This window comes from Epinephelus fuscoguttatus, linkage group LG8, assembly GCF_011397635.1.
Source record: "Epinephelus fuscoguttatus linkage group LG8, E.fuscoguttatus.final_Chr_v1".
Classification (NCBI taxonomy): Eukaryota; Metazoa; Chordata; class Actinopteri; order Perciformes; family Serranidae; genus Epinephelus; species Epinephelus fuscoguttatus.
In genome coordinates this window covers 31,712,606-31,731,122 of record NC_064759.1, presented here as the reverse complement: position 1 = coordinate 31,731,122, position 18,517 = coordinate 31,712,606, and the positions used below count along the sequence as shown (strand labels likewise).

The following is an 18,517-nucleotide window of genomic DNA, read 5'->3' as shown; positions in this document are numbered from 1 at the left end:
ACAATATGTAATATGAAAATCGAGTTCCTAGGGGCCACTATTGCTCTTAGCATTTATATTGTGCTAGACTTAGGATCAGAGGTATCGTGTTTTGATTGGATAGTTTGGAGTTTGTTCTAGGGTGTTAATGGTTTTTCTGCTTATGTCAAGACAGCAGGCAATTTGTCTTTTGCCACCCACATCTATTCATAAACCAGAGACAGATCAGGTTGGACTGTGGCCTAAAAGTCAAAGAGCAATTACTGTAAAACACCTGAGGACCTTTGTGCTGCAGGTCTGCACTGGGTGTGCCTGTAACTGTCTGTCTCTGCCTTTGGTCCTATAATCATTCAGGTGTTGTTTGACATAAGCTAAAATGACAGCCATCCCCATTTCTGTCACTCATTCTTTTCTTTCCCTCCACCCATCATTTATCTGTCCTCACATGCCATAAATCACTCTCAGCCCCTGGGAGGAAAACAGCAAAATCAGTCCCTTGTTTTCTCTTCTATCATCCTTAATCAACAACTACAAACACACACCTGTTGCTTCACACAAGTCAAGGAATATGTCTTAAAGCCAAATTTCACACCTCACACATAACGCCATGCACTTTCTTAGAATATTTTCCATGTGTATACATAGACATACTTTCTTGTGTATTTTCTGTCCATCATTAGCATGTATTTGTATGTCTATTGCTCCAAGCTGTCATCTCTCATCACTTGTGAAAGAATCTCGCCCCAAGCAGGGGCGGGACTACTATTTTCTTTTTACCTTTCTGTGTGCTTTAACTTGTAGGTCTTCCATTTGTGTAGGTAACCTGAGGATCATGCACAGCACAGCCCAACTGCAGTGAGCCAGATTAGCATTCAAGTCCATCATCCATGGATGAGAGCAGTGTTTCGGTGCTGTGGTACAGGACATCAAAACCCCTAGGGAAGGTGAGGCGAAGGGTTCAAGACCTCCGCATCCCCTCCTCCTCTTTCAGTGACTGTAAAACCAACAGACCTGCGTTGGACCTGAGCCACAATGAGAGCGCTCGACTGGCAGTGGACACTCTGCTCAGCGGGGGCTTAGAGGAATACCACAAGGTGCTGAAGGCGGAGGGAGAAGTGGACTTTCTGTCAGATCAGGAGAAGATTTACATCCTGGAAAATGGGACCGATGGCAAGACAGGTTGTAAATGTTTGTTTTTACATTGTTGTAAATCATTTTGACAGTTTGTCTTGTTGTTTGCAGCATGTTGTGTGTAAAAGACAAAAGTTTCCTATCAGCTTGATTCATTGGATAACAAAGAAAATGATTGCTTGTGTTACTTTTTATTGATCATAGCTTTATTCTTTACACAGCAGAACTTGGTGCATCTGATGATGATGATGATGATGATGACATAGACTTGGAGAACTCGTGCGCTGGCTCCCAGACTGCCACACAATGTCCCACAGTGTCCACAGACAGTGATCCTACTGTGGCAGGTTTGGATCTGAGCAGCTGATAAAATATTACAGGAGTAGAAAACTTTTATGGAACCTAAAAAAAACCTACTTTAATACTGGTGTAAAGTGCAATCTTTTGGGGGTTTTAACTCATAATATTAGAGGTGTTGAACTCCTGCAGAGACTTCTGTGTATCAGCTCAATGTACTTCTATGACAAATCATCATCCCCTCTAATTCGCTGCCATCTCCGATCATGTTTTTGTGCCTTTCAGGTGTGAAGTGGAATGATCCTGTCCTGGATGAGCCCTCCGCTGTGGTTTATTACCAGTCTGGCAGCAGAGCAGCCGGCATGAAAGACCTGGTCAGGGAGTTCATCAGAAAGGCTAGAATGGTTTGTGTGGATGTGTGAAGAGAGCAGTTTGTTTGTTTCTTCATGTGCCTGCATGTAAAAAAGCCATGCATGCCTATACATGTGAGGGATGATAACAGATGTGGTATTTCATCTCGAGTGCTGAAATGTCACATTCCCAGCGAGTGATATCTGGCTGTGCATGTCCTTGTTGCAGGGGTTGACAGCTTTTGTGGCATGTGACTGTGTGTGTGTGGGTGTTTATGTGCAGGCCCTGGCCATAGTGATGGACAGCTTCACTGACGTAGAGCTGCTGTGTGACCTTCTGGAGGCGAGCAGGAAGAGGAATGTGTCTGTTTATCTGCTGCTGGATCATCTCAACCTGAAACTGTTCGTTAGCATGTGGCAGGACCTCCAACTCATCGGCACAAACTTCCCTGTGAGTCCATTTCCATCCACCTGCCTGTTAGAGCCTGCATCAAAATTGTTGGAAATGTGTTTTGCTTTTGAAAACCTATGGAGAGCCAAAAACATTTTGCATTACTTTGAAGAGCTCTGGTCCATAAATACAGTACTTCATTCTCTCCTTTTAGATAAAATAATCAAACCAGGTTTTAATTTTCATCCAAGTTCTGCATTACATTTCTATTGGTAGGTGTTTCAGCGACAGAGCACTTCCCAAACACACCCACACGAACACAGCTTTTCAAGTTTATAAACTCACAAATCCAAAGCCTCACAGAGTAAAAAAGTTCAAATGTAACCCCTGTAAAGATTTAAAAAATGAAAATTTTGAGCTTTTTAGCTTAATGCTTTGAAAAATAAAAGGAGCTGCATTTAAGCTTTAGATTTTTGGGTGAATGTGAGTGATGTCAGCTAGAACCCTCCATCCATCTCCATTAGTATTATTTAGTCATTCTCTCCCTCAACTAACCAAAGAGCCACAGCGTCCCTGCTGCACACAGCACAGGTTACTGCTAGATGCAAACACGAGACACACGAGCCTCGTTTCCGCCAAGCAGTTCGGTTCACTTCAGTTCAGTGCACATTAGAGGGTTATTTTTCCATTTACATGGTGAAAAGTTGTGGATGGTACCAACAGGATTGTTCAACACTGTCCCCTCTCTTTATGTATCATTGTGTCATATGGATTACTGTAAATTTATTATGTTGATCTGTTCTGTCCAACATCTTTTGTACGTCTGTCCGTCCTGTAAGAGGGATCCCTCCTCAGTTGCTCTTCCTGAGGTTTCTACCATTTTTTTCCCTGTTGAAGGGGTTTTGTGGGGGGAGTTTTTCCTTATCCGCTGTGAGGGTCCTAAGGACAGAGGGATGTCGTATGCTGTAAAGCCCTGTGAGGCAAATTGTGATTTTGGATATTGGGCTTTATAAATAAAATTGAATTGAATAACCTCTCTTTTTTGGGTACCCAGCACACTCATCTGACACTGTGAAGCTAAGAATACTGCTGTCCGTACATGATAAGCACCATAGCCAGACTGTATGAGGTAGACATGTGCTTGTTGTGTCTCAATATACATCTGTTTTTTCACAAGCTAATCTTTGATCTTCAGCAGGATGTTGAAGCACAGGCACAATAGTCTTGCAAAAGCAGAGGAATTGAGAATGCAGTGCTGCCACTGATGCATGTGACCAAAGAGAAGAGACATTACCTTTAAGTCTTAAGCCTATCCCAGCTGACATTGGGCAAGGGCAGGGTACACCCTGAACAGGTCGCCAGACTATCACAGGGCTGACACATGGAGACAAACAACCATTCACACCTATGGACAATTTAGAGTCACCAATTAACCTAGTCCCCAGTCTGCATGTCTTTGGACTGTGGGAGGAAGCCGGAGTACCCAGAGAGAACCCACACTGACACGGGGAGAACATGCAAACTCCGCACAGAAGGGCTCCCACACCTGGGATCGAATCGGCAACCCTCTTGCTGTGAGGCGACAGTGCTAACCACCACACCACCGTGCCACCCCACAAATTTAATTATTGATTAATATTTGCTTTCTTGTTTGTGTTTAGAAACTTTCAGTAAGCAGCGTCCAAGGACAGACATACTGTACCAAGACGGGCAGGAAGCTGACCGGTCAGATTGCAGAGAGTTTTATCATCACTGACTGGACTGAGGTGCTGACTGGCTCATACAGGTACACACACACACCCACACACATGCAAACATACTAATCACATACTAAGTACATCTTGTTAAAATGTTTGTGTTCTTTTAAGTGTTTATCTAATGTATTTGCATTTCAAGTCTGTCTAAACTTTACCTTTGTCTCTTTTCTTTTCAAGTTTTTGGCTCTACCATTAACACGTGTGTGTGTTTGTGTTGTCTCCTCAGTTTCTCCTGGCTGTCCTGGCAGGTCCATCGTAGTTTTGCTGTTCTTATAAAGGGCAGCCCGGTCATACCTTTCCATCAGGAATTCCTCAGGCTGTACTCCAGCTCCAAACCAGTCCCTGGCTTTGTCACTTTTATCACTGTGCCTCACACTCTCCCTCTTTACACCACATCATGTGCAGCTCAAAATGCTAACACCGATGCCAGTGAATCAAAATCAAGCCCAACAACAATGTGCCACACGGATCAGAATGGAGATGCTCAGAATACTCAGACCAAAGCAAAAATGCCGGTTTTATCCAGTCCACAAAGTGCAGAAATCTACCCAAGTGTGGATAATTCCTACCCTCTATACAGAGCAGGCAATGGTACACAAATACATGAAAAACCTCAAATGTTGCACCCAAAACCTCCTGTTCAAGCAGAAACACTGCAGAGTGTATCTGTGGGAAAGCCAAAACATACAGTGGGAGCTGTCTGCATACAGCATGGTGCACAAACTGGTGTGAAACCTCTGGAGAAGAATCAAAACCAGACACAGAGTCACTCAAACCCTCTCAGTGAGACTCAAGTCTCAAACGTTCAGTCTCAGCTCAAAAGCCTTACTATCACCACTCCAGCTGATAAGAAAAAGAGGGTTCAAGAATCAAACCCTTTGCACACTGCTCCCCACACAAACAGACAGCACAGGAGTGTCAGCTATCAATCAGCTTTCAAGAAAAATCATGAGCACCACATTGTAGGTTCTGAAGGTATTTTCTTTCGACAGAGGAACAGGGACAGACTCAAAGAGCCTCTGGGGATTGCTGCAGGTCTAAACACACAAAGACGACAATGGAACTACCTTTTTAACTTTAAACCACAGGTGGACTTTCTAGCTGATAAACCCAAAGTCCTGCCTCCTCCCACATTACAGCAGAAACAAGCAAAGACAGGCCTGCAGTTCCGTTTAACCCAACGAGGAGGATGCACATCTGGGCAACAAACTAAATTGTCCACTTTAGGACCCAGGAGGCAGGATCAGCCCCAGAGGAACCACCAACCTTCGTTCCCGTCTCACAGAGCCACAGAGTCTCCAAGGTCAAAGTCAGCATCAGCAGCCACAAGAGCTCATTTTAAACTTCAGCTGCAGCCCGACTCCAAGCTGTTCTTACCAAGTACACATCTACAGCCCCACACCTCCCAGCAGGCGAGGCCCCCTCCAAAACTAAATTGGATGACCCAGAGTCGTGCTGAAAGACCCAGACCTGTGGCTCGCCACAACTCCTTCGACGCCACCTACGGGACGGGACAGATGTTGGGCGGACAGGTGGGCAGGAGGCCATTGCACAGCAGCATGAATACACCACTAAGAAGGAGCAAGAGCATGAATGACAGACACTCAACACGCCTGAATCCAAACATAACTAAGACCTGACAGAAGAAATGTAAGTTTGACCTTTGGTGTTATTTAAACTGACAAACTTGGACACATCTATTCACCCTCACACAGGCACACATATAATCAGGTCAATAAAACATCTGTTTATATGAAACATGCAGAATATTCTACTGTGTAAAGCTTCTGAAATTTATACTAAACTGGTAGGCACTGGCACTGGTATTTAAACAAAATTGTGAAATAAGATAAATGAACAAAATGTTGATTTAATTTTACAAAATAATCAAGGGTTGTGGTTTACTACTATGTTTTAAAATCTGTGAGCCTTCTCTCAGATATAGTGGAACTAGATGTCACTCAGCGTGTGCTCAGAGCGCCAAACAATACATTTAAAAAAAACTCAACAGCAATGTCTCTTTACAGAAATAATGACTCAGTGGCTCACGATAATCTACAAACCTTGTTGTGAGCAGTTTTATGTAGGAACTATTTTCTTCCTATCAAACTACACCCACCAGCAATATCCACATGCAGAGAGAAGCATGCATCTACTCATGGGCAAGAGGCTGGTGGTCGTGGCAGCACAAAATGTAAACATTGATGCCGTCCTCTTCGGCTGAGCTGTAACTTTAGCAAGCTTAGTGGTGCTAGGAGATATATTATATATAGATATATATATATAGATATATATATTGGAGAAAAGGCAGACATCTCTACGGCTGATGTCTCAACACTTGGAAACTCACACCTAATCAATCTAAATTGACTAGAGAAAACATGTCTTTTTGATTTTTTTTTGTGTGTGTGAACTGTCCCTTTAAAAAGATTGTGTGTGGGCAGAATATTCAGGGGATATTCTAGTGTTCATTTTTTTTAATGGCTCTGCACACCCACACAGGTGTTTTCAGTTATTGACTGATTAGAGCTACTCAGGTTAAAGCTGGGTGATGTCACTTCACCATAATGATTAATATTATATATCAGATTTGACAGAACTAACAGGGAGGGAGACGTCAATCATGCAGCGTCTGAAGAGGTCTAATCAGGCAATTAAGTGAAAACATCTGTGCAAGTGTACCTCATGTTGGGGTTTTTATTATCCATGTAAAAGAAGAGAATAAACTCTCCTCTAACCAACGGCTCTTTATTATTCTATAATTTACTTTACAGCCGAGGAAATACTATTTTATTATTCTGCTATAAAAACTGTTAAGGCTGTGTTTCTGTTACAGTGGAAAGTTTATTATAGTAAATGAAAAGGTGCCAGTCGTGAGGGATGATTCAGGGAACAGCTAACATTGGAGGCAGACAGCTCCTTAACTGTGGCGATAAAGGCATAAATTATAAGTGCCATATAATAACAGGCCTTTTTCATGGCAGACATTTGACTTGTCATAGCAGAGGCACAGGTGGAACTAATAACATTAATGATGGCTCTGCACAATAACAGCACTGGAACAGGCACACCTATCATGCTTTTCCTGCTACGACATGTCAAAATGTCAACTGGCCCATCATTTGCTTTTCAGCACATTCAGGTTACTAATGCACAAAGTGATTTGAGACTATTTCAGGGACAAAAAACAACAACATTTTATTAAAAACATTCTTAAGATATGAACGTGTTAAGGCATGAAGTGACATTTTATGAATAACATTCAGCAACTTTAAAATGTCTCACTTTGTTTCCTGTCTTAATGCAAAACAATCACTGACAGATAATGTTACACAGTCTGAAGTGTATGACACATTAATAGGTACGTCTGACACTGAGATTAACGACGACTACATTCACCGTGCAGTTCTCCCTGTGACAAATTCTGTTACAGTTTAAGAGATTAAAAGTGATTTATACTTTTTGATTATTGTGCTTCTTTTGGTATTCTGAGATTGTCGGCATTCATTTTTGCATTTGACCTGTGTTTGTGTATTTCTACATGTATACAGACTTGTAGACTTTCATCTTGTGTTTCGTTCGTGCTTTGATGGATCTGTACAGTGACAGGACCTTCGATATGTTCTTTAGTCACTTCCTGTCAGCCATTTTCTCTGTAAAACAGTCATCACTTGTGTCTGTCTGCATCTGATGTTGACAGCCGTCAGTCTCCAGCACGCCAATCAGTAAGATCTTGTTCCACCAACGCACCCTGAAGCTCTGCACACACACACAGGCCAGACTCTCCCCATCCTGGTAGTCCTCCCTCATCTTCTCCGGGATCAGGTCCTCTGACATCACCTGGGAGATCAAACAGAGAGAAACTGAAACTGTGCTGCTGCGTAAAAACTGTCCGCTGACTTTAACTCAGCTCAAAACACAAGTTAACCCTAAAGTGTCAGGTTCTGACACAGCATGTATGAACAAAACTAGGAGTGTGTCTTCACCTCAGTGAGAGCCTGCAGGGATGTTTCTTTGGGATTCAGCCTCTGTAACAGCTCATCTGTCTTCTGTAGGGTGCTTTCAGTGCGCTGCAACACAAAGGAGGACTGCTGCTGCCTGAGGATTCTCAACAGAAGTCTGGAGGACACAGAAAACACAAGGAGATATTTTGAGAGCTGTCGATTTCTTTTGTAAAAGTTTTCATTAGATTTTTTAAGCCTACAAGCTCCTTTCTTTCAAGAAGTTTACACAACATCTGCACCAACTGCTCTTTCCAGTGACTTTCAACTACTGTATGTAACGAATATTGGATTTTGTGTGCTGTGTTTATGTGACATATAGTATATATGAAGCATAGAGATTGCAATCACTAAGCAGTACCTTGTCCTGATGAAACAGGTGCAAGCTTTCAGCCAGATTCTGTTCTCCTCCAGCTCTGCTGCCTCCTCCTGTTTTTCCTCAGCGTCTCCATCATTCTTCTCTTCTGGTGATACACACCTCTGTGGGGAACATGATCCTGATAAAGGCGAACACAACAGATCACATCATGGAAAAAAAGGAGAGACAGAGAAAGAGCATTCATTCATCATAGCAATTTTCCTGCATATCTGACTTTTAAGAAGGGAAATGAACTCCATCCTACCTGTGGTCCGGTCGCTCTCCAGCAGCTGCAGACATGTCTGTCCCAGGTTGTACCAGTGCCAGGGGTTGAAGGGCAGCAGGCTGCACAGCTGCTGCAGACACGACATCTTTGATCCTACGGCTCCAAAATGCTGGTAGATGCTGACCTTCAGTAAAATTTTCAATTAAATAAGAATGTTGTTACATTTTCACAGAGAGATTTGGAGTCAACAAAAGGGAAAAAGTGTTTGTATCTGTGTGTGTTGTGTGTGTACTGGCTAACACTGACCTTGAGCAGCAGAAGGCCGGTTAGGTGACAGGTGTTGGAGGCTTCTTTGCTCTGGAGAAAAATCATGTATAGATTACAACTGAGTTCTGGCCATTTTCTGAGCCAAAGTTTCTAGACAGATTTCATTTTCAATAAATACAAAATGCAACTTGCTTCTTTGTAAAGTTTATCTATTGACCTCACAAAGGCAGGATCATACAGTTTGTACACATGCACCACAACTACAAAGGCAGAACTAATGTCTTTTCACAGGTAAACAGTAAACAAGCAAACAAACAGTTGCCTAATAACAGATATTTCCTGCTAGGTAGCAGACATGGCCACGGCAAAGATGCTTAAAGGCAAGAGCAAAGGCAGCTGCTTTCAGGAGTGGTGGAAAGCTGAGTACTGTTTCCCTTGAAGATTAAACAGTTGTGTTTCTGTCATTTACAAGTGATTTTTTAATAACCCATATGATGCGAGAGGCAGCAGGCCCCAGGTATTTTCACATGATCTAATTTGGCCCCCATTGAAAAAAGTTTGGACACTCCTGGACTGCAAAAACCGAGCTTCATTAGTGGACAATTTAAATCAGAAGACCAGCAATAAGCAAATGTAAACTCCACTATCACCATTAAACTATTAGACAGTTATGTATAATAATTCAAAATGACAAGTATACCGAATTATGAAAAAGATCCCTGTTTGACAGCTGACTTTTAATACTGGAGCTTTCTAAGGCACATAAAAGCACCAACACATTCTCATAAAGCTGAAGCACAAACAGTAAGCAGTGAGTACAAACATGTTGTAAATAATAAGCAGTGGCTGCCTGGGGGGGAGATAAAGCCTTATAAAAAATGTATAGTGTGCTGTAACACATAATGTACATACTATATATACAGTTAAACCCTCTACCTTACTACACCAGACAGAAAATCCATCATGGGGAATTGTTGTTGTCTTTAATAATGATGTAAGTTAATGGCAGTAAGAGCAAACAAAAACATTATTTATATCAACAAAATAGCAATCAATGTAGTCATTTTGGATTTTTTTTCTTTAACACCAACATATTTCATAATACCAGCAGACTGTTCCAGTTGCAGCACGGTCACTGTTTTGCACGGAAAAGCTCATCAAAGAATTACCAGTAAGTGGGCCAGCTCCAGCGCCCTGTCTCTCTGTCCCAGTTTGGTGCAGCATCGGGCCATTCCCTCCAGTACATCTCTTCTGATGGTCAGGTTGTTGTCAGCGATCCACTCCAGGCAGCTGCTGTATGCATCCAAGGCTTTCTATGTCCACCACACCATGAGGACAAAATGCAACAAGGCCTTTTAACATTACAATGACAATGAATGAGGTATGAACGATATGTGACAACAGAGAACAGCATGGTCAAATCCAGTGTTGTATTTGCCTGCAGCAGCCTCTGTTGGTACTGTTACTGTAAATGTACTGAAAATCAAACTGTTGTTCAAAACACAGCAAATTACACCTGTGTTTAATATTTCAACAATTCAAATCTGGTTTTACTTCACTCAAGAATTTTGGTGTGATGTGGCTGAATGTGTTTTCAGAAGTCTTTTTTATGTTGTCTTGGAAATGTCGCTGTGTAGCACGCTGCTAAATATATGCTTTTTGTGTTCTGTTGCGTTTGAACATGTTCATGTTTACATTACAGGAACGAGTCACGTGACCAGTCCTGTTTGTTGTTATCTCAGCAGCAGCTCTACAGAAACATTTGAATGCATGATGACTGTGCTGCATAAAAGCTGGCTGATAATATGTAAACATCTGAAGGACTTTGAACTGAGAGCCTCTACTTATTTTTCTGTAACTCATCACCAACTTACAACTACGAATTTGAAATTAGAGATGATTGACTAAACTGAATGTTAAATTACCTGATAGTTCCCCTGTCTCACAGCTAAGTCACCTCTAAACTTGTAGACCTTCTGCTTCTCCAAAGGATCATCTGTGTTGAGAGCTGCACTCTCACAAAACCACTGCAGAGAGTATCAAGAGAAAAGATGACAATTTAAAAACACTTCATGCATTATTCACACACACACACACACACACAAATATATATATGTATATGTATATATATATATATATATATATATCAGGGTTTGACGCTAACTTTTTTCCACATGTGCTCCTAAGTTGAAAAAGTAAGGAGCGCACAAAGAACTTTAGGGGCACAATGTAAATTGATCAAATAATGTGTTTTCCGTAACTTTCCGTTACTATCCTAAAACATTCTCCTGGTACTCTGAAACTCTGCAGGACTTATTTCCACCCTGCCCAGCAGCGGTACCGTGGCGAACGGTCCCTAACTATGGGGAGAACGGAGCCTCTTTTCCCGGTCCCTCTTCTCCGCCACACTTTGACTTATTCCCACCCGGCCGACAGCCTGGCCATGGAGAACGGTCCCTAACTGCATCAATAAGTGATTAACATAGGGGGGATCAAAATAAAATAAATAAATAAGATAAAAATCAACCAGCCACCCTCCTCCCCTGACAGTCCCTTCATAAGTAAAGAACAGTCCCTAAAGTGCGGTGAGGTTTGTGGACCGTTACCTGGCTGCCACAAGAGAAAAATGTGAACAGCTCATTTCTCCTCTGACACGCTACATACCTACATACATGATGGCTGTTTCCAGGAATATTTTAGGAAGACACGGGGGCAGCTTGACAACCTGCTATCTATCATTAGGCCACAAAGGGATCCAGCAGCTGCTACAGCCAATTTCTCCTTCATTGTTTACCAGCTGTAAACTTGTTGTCATGACCACCACAGAGGGCCTGACTCCCAAACCCAATTGAACAATGGGAAAAAAAGATGAAAAAAGAAGAGATGACGTGGAGTGCTTTTCCGCTCTGAGTTTAAGTCTTTCCAACTTGACGAGTTTAGAGCACTTTGGCAAAAACGCCAGGCACCTAGAGTGCAGAACAAAAAGCTCCACTCTCAGAATGGATGTTACAAATCATAATTAGGGGCCGGGCAGCCTAAGCTGCCAGGACCCTATTCTTTTGCTTCAAGTTCTTCTTCTTCCAAGGAAATCATACTTGCCATGCAGGAAAAATCACCAAACTTTGCACAAAGGTCCAGTCCCATGCCAGATTGCCTCAGCTGCAAAAACAGGCCAATAGTCCTGATGGTGGCGCTACAGCAAGCCTCTAAAGTTCAAAATTTTGAAAATTCACAACAAATCAACCATATGTGCTACAGATTTGCAACTTTCACCAAACTGTAGCCCCAATACTGAAGAAACTTTTGTACATTTAAACCTATTGCAAATTATGAAGTCCATCACTGTTTTTTTTTTCAAAAACTGTAAAACTTATTAAACCTATCTTCTCCCACAATTTTTGCTCAATTGACACCAGACTTGCTACAGAGCATCTTCAGACTGTCCTACAAAAACGATCCACACAGATTTTTGATTTATCAAAAATTGAGCCTACAGTGCATCAAATTGTTTGACTGTAAACGGTACTGTAAACATATACTTGCAAATTCTTGCTAAATAAATCTTCAATGTTCATTAAAAAAAAAAGACAAAATTCTAGAGTCATGGTAGATGTTTGGAAAATACCAGAATTTTATCTCAAAAAGCATTTTGAATTTCGCTCTCGTGTGAACAATTGGAGTCAATGCAAAAAATGTCATTTTTAAGCTTCAGTTTTTCACTTATGGAGCCAATAAATCATTGTTAAAAACAAATTACCAACATCTCCATGCTGTCTAGATGCAATATGTGTATTTTCAGATTTTTGTCTTAACTGAATTTTTGACAGCCGTTTGAAATCTGCCTTTACACACTAACAGCTGCTGTCTTGCACACAGGTGACTGGCTTAGTCAATTTGTGAAGCTACATGAGCTATTTCTGTTTGCCAATTAGCTCAGTGAGATAGAGGCTGGTTCTTGGTGTTGAAGATTGCGAGTTCAAGCCTCAGCTCGTGCAACATTTCCATATACCAAACTTTTCATAAAGGTCCAGTCCCATGCCAGATGTCCTCAACTGGAAACACAAGACAATAGTCCTGATGGTAGCACTACAGCAAGCCTCTAAATTTCAAAACTTTGAAAATTCATAACAAATCAACCATATGTGCTACAGCTTTGGAACTTTCACTTTAAAATCTGCTTTTCCATGGCATGGATGACTACTGTCTGGCACCCTGATGCTTGGCTTAGTCAATTTGTGAAGCCACACATGAACTGTCACTTGTCAATTAGCTCAGTGAGACAGAAGACGGACCTCAGTTTCAGAAGTTGTGAGTTCAAGCCTCAGCTAAGGCAGAACGGACATTCTAATGTGAAAGTCCTACTGTATGTTCAGGCATCATGCTATGTGGATTAGAGACTGCCAAGGTTAAAATAATTATGATCCAGGCAGTTTTGCGGAGAGACAAATACTCTTTATCAACACTTCCCTGTTATCCCTCGTCTCTTTTCCATGTTTATTTGGCTTAGCTATCAGTCAATATGCAGAGTCTATCCAATAGCTACTTTTACATTGTAATGTTTTCAACTTTGTCACCATGGACAATGTTTACCTTTAAGCTAGATCGGGCCAGTTTGTTCATAATTGCTAGCAGTTAATGTTATTCTTACTTTCTTGTTCTTGAGTTTTTTTCTTTCCTTTGTATATTATGAGTCTGATCACTTCAGCCACTCATCCACAATTTGAAGGGCATGCCATAATTATATGATGTAACTTCTATTGTGTGATATGCTTTGTTTTAGTGTGCGTTGCTCAGAATTGCCTAATTTTGCTTAAAATTGCCCGGCCCCGACCATTGGTGCGTAGCAGCTATAATTATGAAATGTGCTTTTTCAACTCCAGAATTTCACCTTTACCTTTAAATTTCAAACATTAAAGGGTGAGTTTTTAAAATCTAATAATTTATGGTGGAGGGAGAGTCATGCATTTTCCGCCAATAACTCGGGGAGGCTCAAAGAAAAAATACTTCAGTTTTGGGGAAGGTGAAAAAAAGTCACACCCAAGCCACCCCTCTCTTCTGATAAATGAAGAACAATCCCTTAAAATATGTAAACTTTGGGGGTTTTAATCTTGTGTTCTGAACTGTATGCAGAAAACATTGTTTGTGTTACATGCAATTTATTCTTGGTTTATTTTATTTCATCTTAGATTTTTGCTTTTGTCTGTGAAGTATTTGTTATCACATCATATTAGACAAGTATGTTACTGTTTGGGTGTAACGTTACACAGTTATGTTATCAAATCAGCATTAGCTTGTTAGCAGCTTCTTTTTCATAATAGCTTATTCCCGTCACGAAGCCTTGCACAGTGTAGCTACATCCCTGTGCAGCATCTTGCACACACACCATGGCTCTGTATGTGAACCAGTGTAGTTCATACTGAACAGTCTCACCTCGGGTTGACACAGTTTGGCGTTATAAGACGACAGAGTCACAGTCACTCGGTCTCTCGCCTCCGAAAACATCGAGTCGTCAAACGTGCTCCCAAATATCTCCATCCGGACCCGAAAAAGCCAACTTCAACAGGTAAACGTGTCCGGAAAAACACAAACAGCCAACTAAACTCGTGCTCTGTTTGTTTACACCGGGATACACTTCATGGTTACGCAGTCCTTTACTGTGAAGCGCACGACTAATGCAGTGTCCAGGGTTAACGGTTCCGGGCAGAAAGGTTCCGACGGATGATAAAAAAATAGCTTTTTTCTTTCATTTTTAGAAATTAATTATTTTATTTTAGATCACGAAAAATATACAGAACAAGTCAGGATATAGATGTACAAAGACAGACGATATGATTTAGTAACAATGGTGGGAACATGCTACAACAATCAAATACAAAAAAACAGCAATAGTTGACATGATTTTGGAAATCAAAAGAGAAAAAAGTTGTTTTAAACGAAAAGGCAACAACATTAATAATATAAGCAAACAGCACTTATATATATATTTCCTATGCGTTCAGACAATGACATATACAGTAAATGTCATTTAATCAAAAATACATAGTGAGAGCAATCTAAGTGTTTTATATCAGAAAAGGTTTATATTAAATGTATTTAACACAAAGGGCAATGCATTTTTCCATTTGATAGACATCTCAAACATTTCTGAATTTGTATACATTTTTTATATCAAAATTAATCAACATTAAATGCATTTCCATTTAAATGCTTGGATCCCAGATTTTCAAGAAGAGAATTACAAGATGTCTCATGTTCTAACATCAATGATTACATTTTTTAAATGGTGATAAAGAAAAAGAGGAAAAGCTAGCACTTCAAACATATTGCAAACATTTACAAAGTGAGAGTATGCATGACCAAAATGAGCTACAGAGTGAAACGAATAAATCAGCTGTTGCAGTTACTAAATAACAGTGATGTCTTAGTGTTGTGTAGTCAGCTGTGTTTAGGTGACAGTGGACATGCTCTCAGCTTCACTCATTCCAACAGTTGCACTCGGCCTGGACCTGTTGTCTAAAACACATATCAGAGGAGAATTTGTCATAACACCACAATGACATAAGAGCTGAGAAAAACAAAATATTGAATTCTCTTACTTTGCACAAATGAAATTAAACTTCTTGTGGTCAGGCTTGCTGGACCAGAGATGGTCCTCTTTTGTCTCCATGGCAACACTCATGTCACACTCCTCTATCTTTCCATCTCGATCCCAGTGATTGAATTTTACACATTGATCATTGACCCAGAACCAGAAGTCCAGGGTGCAGCTGTAGCGAAGGCCCAGCCACACATAAGGAGTTTGGGCTTTCTTGGCCTCCAGCTCAGCCCAGGCCTGGGTCTCTTCATCAACAATGGAAGCCAGGTCCATGTGTCTGTCCTGACAGTAGTAGAGGGCATCTTCCCACGTCTTGTTCTCTGGGATCAGCTGAAAGGGTGACTCTAGAAAAAAAACCCAAAAAAACCACATGTAAAATGTGTGAAGTGAGTAAGTGACCATGCAAGCAAATCTGAGCAGGATTAGGGCAAACACACAAGATTTTATTTTATTTTTTTTTTACAAGAAAGACTTTCTGATCATGGCTTCGTCCTTGTGTAAAAGACAACTCAAAGTCTTTCAACTTTTATTCACTGCGACTCTTACTCTTTCAGAATATAAAACAAAAGGCAAAAACACAGAATCAGACAGTATGAGATGGAAAGTTTCCCAGAGAGTGAACATCTGAGAGAAAAACAGAAAGGTGCGACACGAATATGAGCCCTTGTCATGTGATTTCTTAATTGCAGCATGCCCTGTCAGTCTCCTTGCAAAAACATGTGACATCTGAGGATTGAAATACTGAAAACTTCCAAATGATTTTGTTGTGTGAAACCTGGGAAAATACTCCATCATACACACGTACATCAGAATATGATTCATCATGAATCAAGCCTTCAGCCATGTGGCCATCACTTGTTGTAGTTTAGTGCAATAGGTTTTTACTTACTTGCTTGTTAGTCATAATACTAAATGTTCTTGTTTTAATATGCAGTTTGTCCACATTTGACTGCAAAGAAGACATTTTAGTAAAGTATTAGCTCATCTCAAAGCTACTCACTTTGTGGATGAGAACAGTTATTATACCTTTTTTTGTGCTGCAGATCTTCACTTCACACAGAATTAAATTCCTGCTTGCCGGTAAGAACACAGTGATGTAGCGCCCTGACATTTTTGCATTACATTTAACCTCATACCACTGGCCTGGTGTGAAGTCTGTGATGTTGTTACACCTGTAAGGGAGGAAAAGATGAACATAATGTTAGAGGGAGAGAAAATGGGGATCTTTTAGGGTTCTTAAAATAACTTCAACTGTGTGTCATTCAGATGAGACATGCCCATGTTGTTTATCCTACTATGCTTTAATATCACTGAGTAAATATTCTTCTGTTGGCCCAATATTTACTTCAGAGTACTGAAGACCACATTTACGTGGCATTGTTGGAGACCCCTGATTTGCATTTAGAGCAGCCCAGATTATTATGGGATGGATTCAACTGTAGCAGATTTGTCATCTAAACAGTCAGTTTGTGAACTTTAGTCCAACATAGTTTAACAAAAATAGGTTTCAGACTTAACTATGCTGTTCACATCAAATTCCTAACCTACCTACAGTATGTTATATAACCTAAAAATAACATCAGACAATTTTTGCCTCCTTTTAGGTGGCAGTGAAAATGAGTAATCCTCAACATTTGTTATGTTGTGATTTTACACACAAAACAGGATGATTTCTTTTTCTTTAGTAACTATCATGTTTTTCCCAAACAATGTACAGATTTTTAGGCATTCTGTTACCTCAAATGGTTTAAAAAATAGCGAATATAGATGTCATAAATGGAACCTCGAAGCCTGAAAATGTGAAATAAAGTAATTCAAAGTAACATGTATTGAGGCCTACATGCAGTTGGTGGTTCCATTATTCTCACTAGAGTTCCCGATGAAGATCTGAGCACTGCTTATATCAGTATTATGCTGCTTTATGTTGTAGATATGGATAGAAGAGATTCTGTAGACACCCAGCAGGTCAATCCTCCACCAGGAGTTGGGTAGTTCCAAGGTGTGAGCACATTTCGACAGATTTCCATCAATAGCTCTTTCAGAAGTGTATTTGACACCGTCAGTTTGGTAGTCTGATGACTGGGATGTTGTCACCTTCTGTGACAAAGCTGTTGTCAAAGAGAGAAAAAATATAGAATTCACCTGAACACATTATTGGCTCTTACATATTTAGCATAGGAAAACTGTTATACTTTTTTGCATCACCTGAGAGAAGTCAAGCTGAGTGTAAAAAAGCATTGTCCTACCTGTTTCATGGTCTTTTAAGTGTGCACATCCTGAAATGTCAGAGGGTTATATAAGAATTCCTGTTTTCATTTTAAGTTTTGATTTCAGTCATGTCTAGTTACTAAAAACTATAATATTAATGCCTGGCAATACAACAGCAAGCACAGCATCCTTAATATATAATATATAGTCAAGTTTCTAAATACTGTGCTACATTCAGGAGTGTAGAGCAGCTGAACAATTAAGTATTAAATTATTTTATCCATGATTCACTTTTTTGAGGATCACCCCCAAAATTCTTTGTCACTGACAGGCATGTGCACAAAGTGAGCTACTTACCAATCAGAGACATTAACAATAGACTCCACAGCATCTTTACTGTGGAGGAGAAAATACAGCAACATCAATTGAAAGGGGAGAAGTCCGATGTTCTATAAAAGTGCCCACAGACAAATAAATTGATCAGAAAAATCAATTTCCTTTCAATGGCACTAATGTATCAACCTACATCTGAGAGGAAGAAAATACTGTGAGGACTCTTTAACATTACATAGGTTGAAAAATGATCTTTTAGATTGTACTAAACTCACTCACCTTGTCGGCCTTTCTCGCTCTCTTGCTCAACAATTTTAAAATGATGCAGTTCTCTCAGCTATAGCTGCATTTGTACTTATCTCCCCACCCTGACTGCTGTCTATAGGAACACATACTAATCCCAAACAACGTCATCTCTCCTGGTTGCCAGTTGGAGTCCAGCTCTTGTTTCCATAGTCAAAGCACCCCAAGACTTGTATTTACATCTTTCAAAATACAGTATTGTGACTGTAATGCTCTCTCTGGTCAACCTACATCAGGGCATGACTGTTCCTACAGCTGTAAGTATGTCTGCATCTCCCTGACATTTGCTTAAAAACATAATGTTTTGTGTTTAGTACAAAC

General features: G+C 40.5%; 3 protein-coding genes across 4 annotated transcripts; 1 reads left to right on the top strand and 2 right to left on the bottom strand.

Annotated features, from left to right (window-relative positions):
* The first annotated feature begins 162 nt into the window (after positions 1 to 162).
* Positions 163 to 6,151, top strand: LOC125893271 (protein FAM83A). Its single transcript, XM_049583840.1, has 6 exons — positions 163 to 1,158; positions 1,332 to 1,457; positions 1,693 to 1,811; positions 2,041 to 2,208; positions 3,810 to 3,934; positions 4,132 to 6,151. The coding sequence occupies exons 1-6, from the start codon at positions 867 to 869 to the stop codon at positions 5,543 to 5,545; spliced, it is 2,244 nt and encodes a 747-aa protein (XP_049439797.1). The 5' UTR covers positions 163 to 866; the 3' UTR covers positions 5,546 to 6,151.
* Positions 6,152 to 7,077: 926 nt separating this feature from the next.
* zgc:101716 (uncharacterized protein LOC492784 homolog) lies at positions 7,078 to 14,390 on the bottom strand. Its single transcript, XM_049584721.1, has 8 exons — positions 14,188 to 14,390; positions 10,683 to 10,784; positions 9,927 to 10,070; positions 8,797 to 8,847; positions 8,530 to 8,674; positions 8,268 to 8,403; positions 7,892 to 8,024; positions 7,078 to 7,745 (listed from the first exon to the last, which is right to left on the bottom strand). Exons 1-8 carry the CDS (start codon positions 14,290 to 14,292, stop codon positions 7,536 to 7,538), a joined length of 1,026 nt encoding a protein of 341 aa, XP_049440678.1. The 5' UTR covers positions 14,293 to 14,390; the 3' UTR covers positions 7,078 to 7,535.
* Positions 14,391 to 14,535: 145 nt separating this feature from the next.
* On the bottom strand, positions 14,536 to 18,414 carry LOC125893189 (fucolectin-4-like). 2 transcript variants are annotated; one of them, XM_049583740.1, is made up of 7 exons: positions 18,173 to 18,414; positions 17,918 to 18,009; positions 17,599 to 17,628; positions 17,193 to 17,460; positions 16,379 to 16,524; positions 15,354 to 15,696; positions 14,536 to 15,270 (listed from the first exon to the last, which is right to left on the bottom strand). In XM_049583740.1, exons 2-7 carry the CDS (start codon positions 17,949 to 17,951, stop codon positions 15,231 to 15,233), a joined length of 861 nt encoding a protein of 286 aa, XP_049439697.1. In that variant the 5' UTR covers positions 17,952 to 18,009; positions 18,173 to 18,414; the 3' UTR covers positions 14,536 to 15,230. The 2 variants fall into 2 exon arrangements, with proteins under 2 accessions (XP_049439697.1, XP_049439696.1); XM_049583739.1 differs by having other exon boundaries at positions 17,918 to 17,956; positions 18,173 to 18,412.
* Between the last annotated feature and the right edge of the window lie 103 nt (positions 18,415 to 18,517).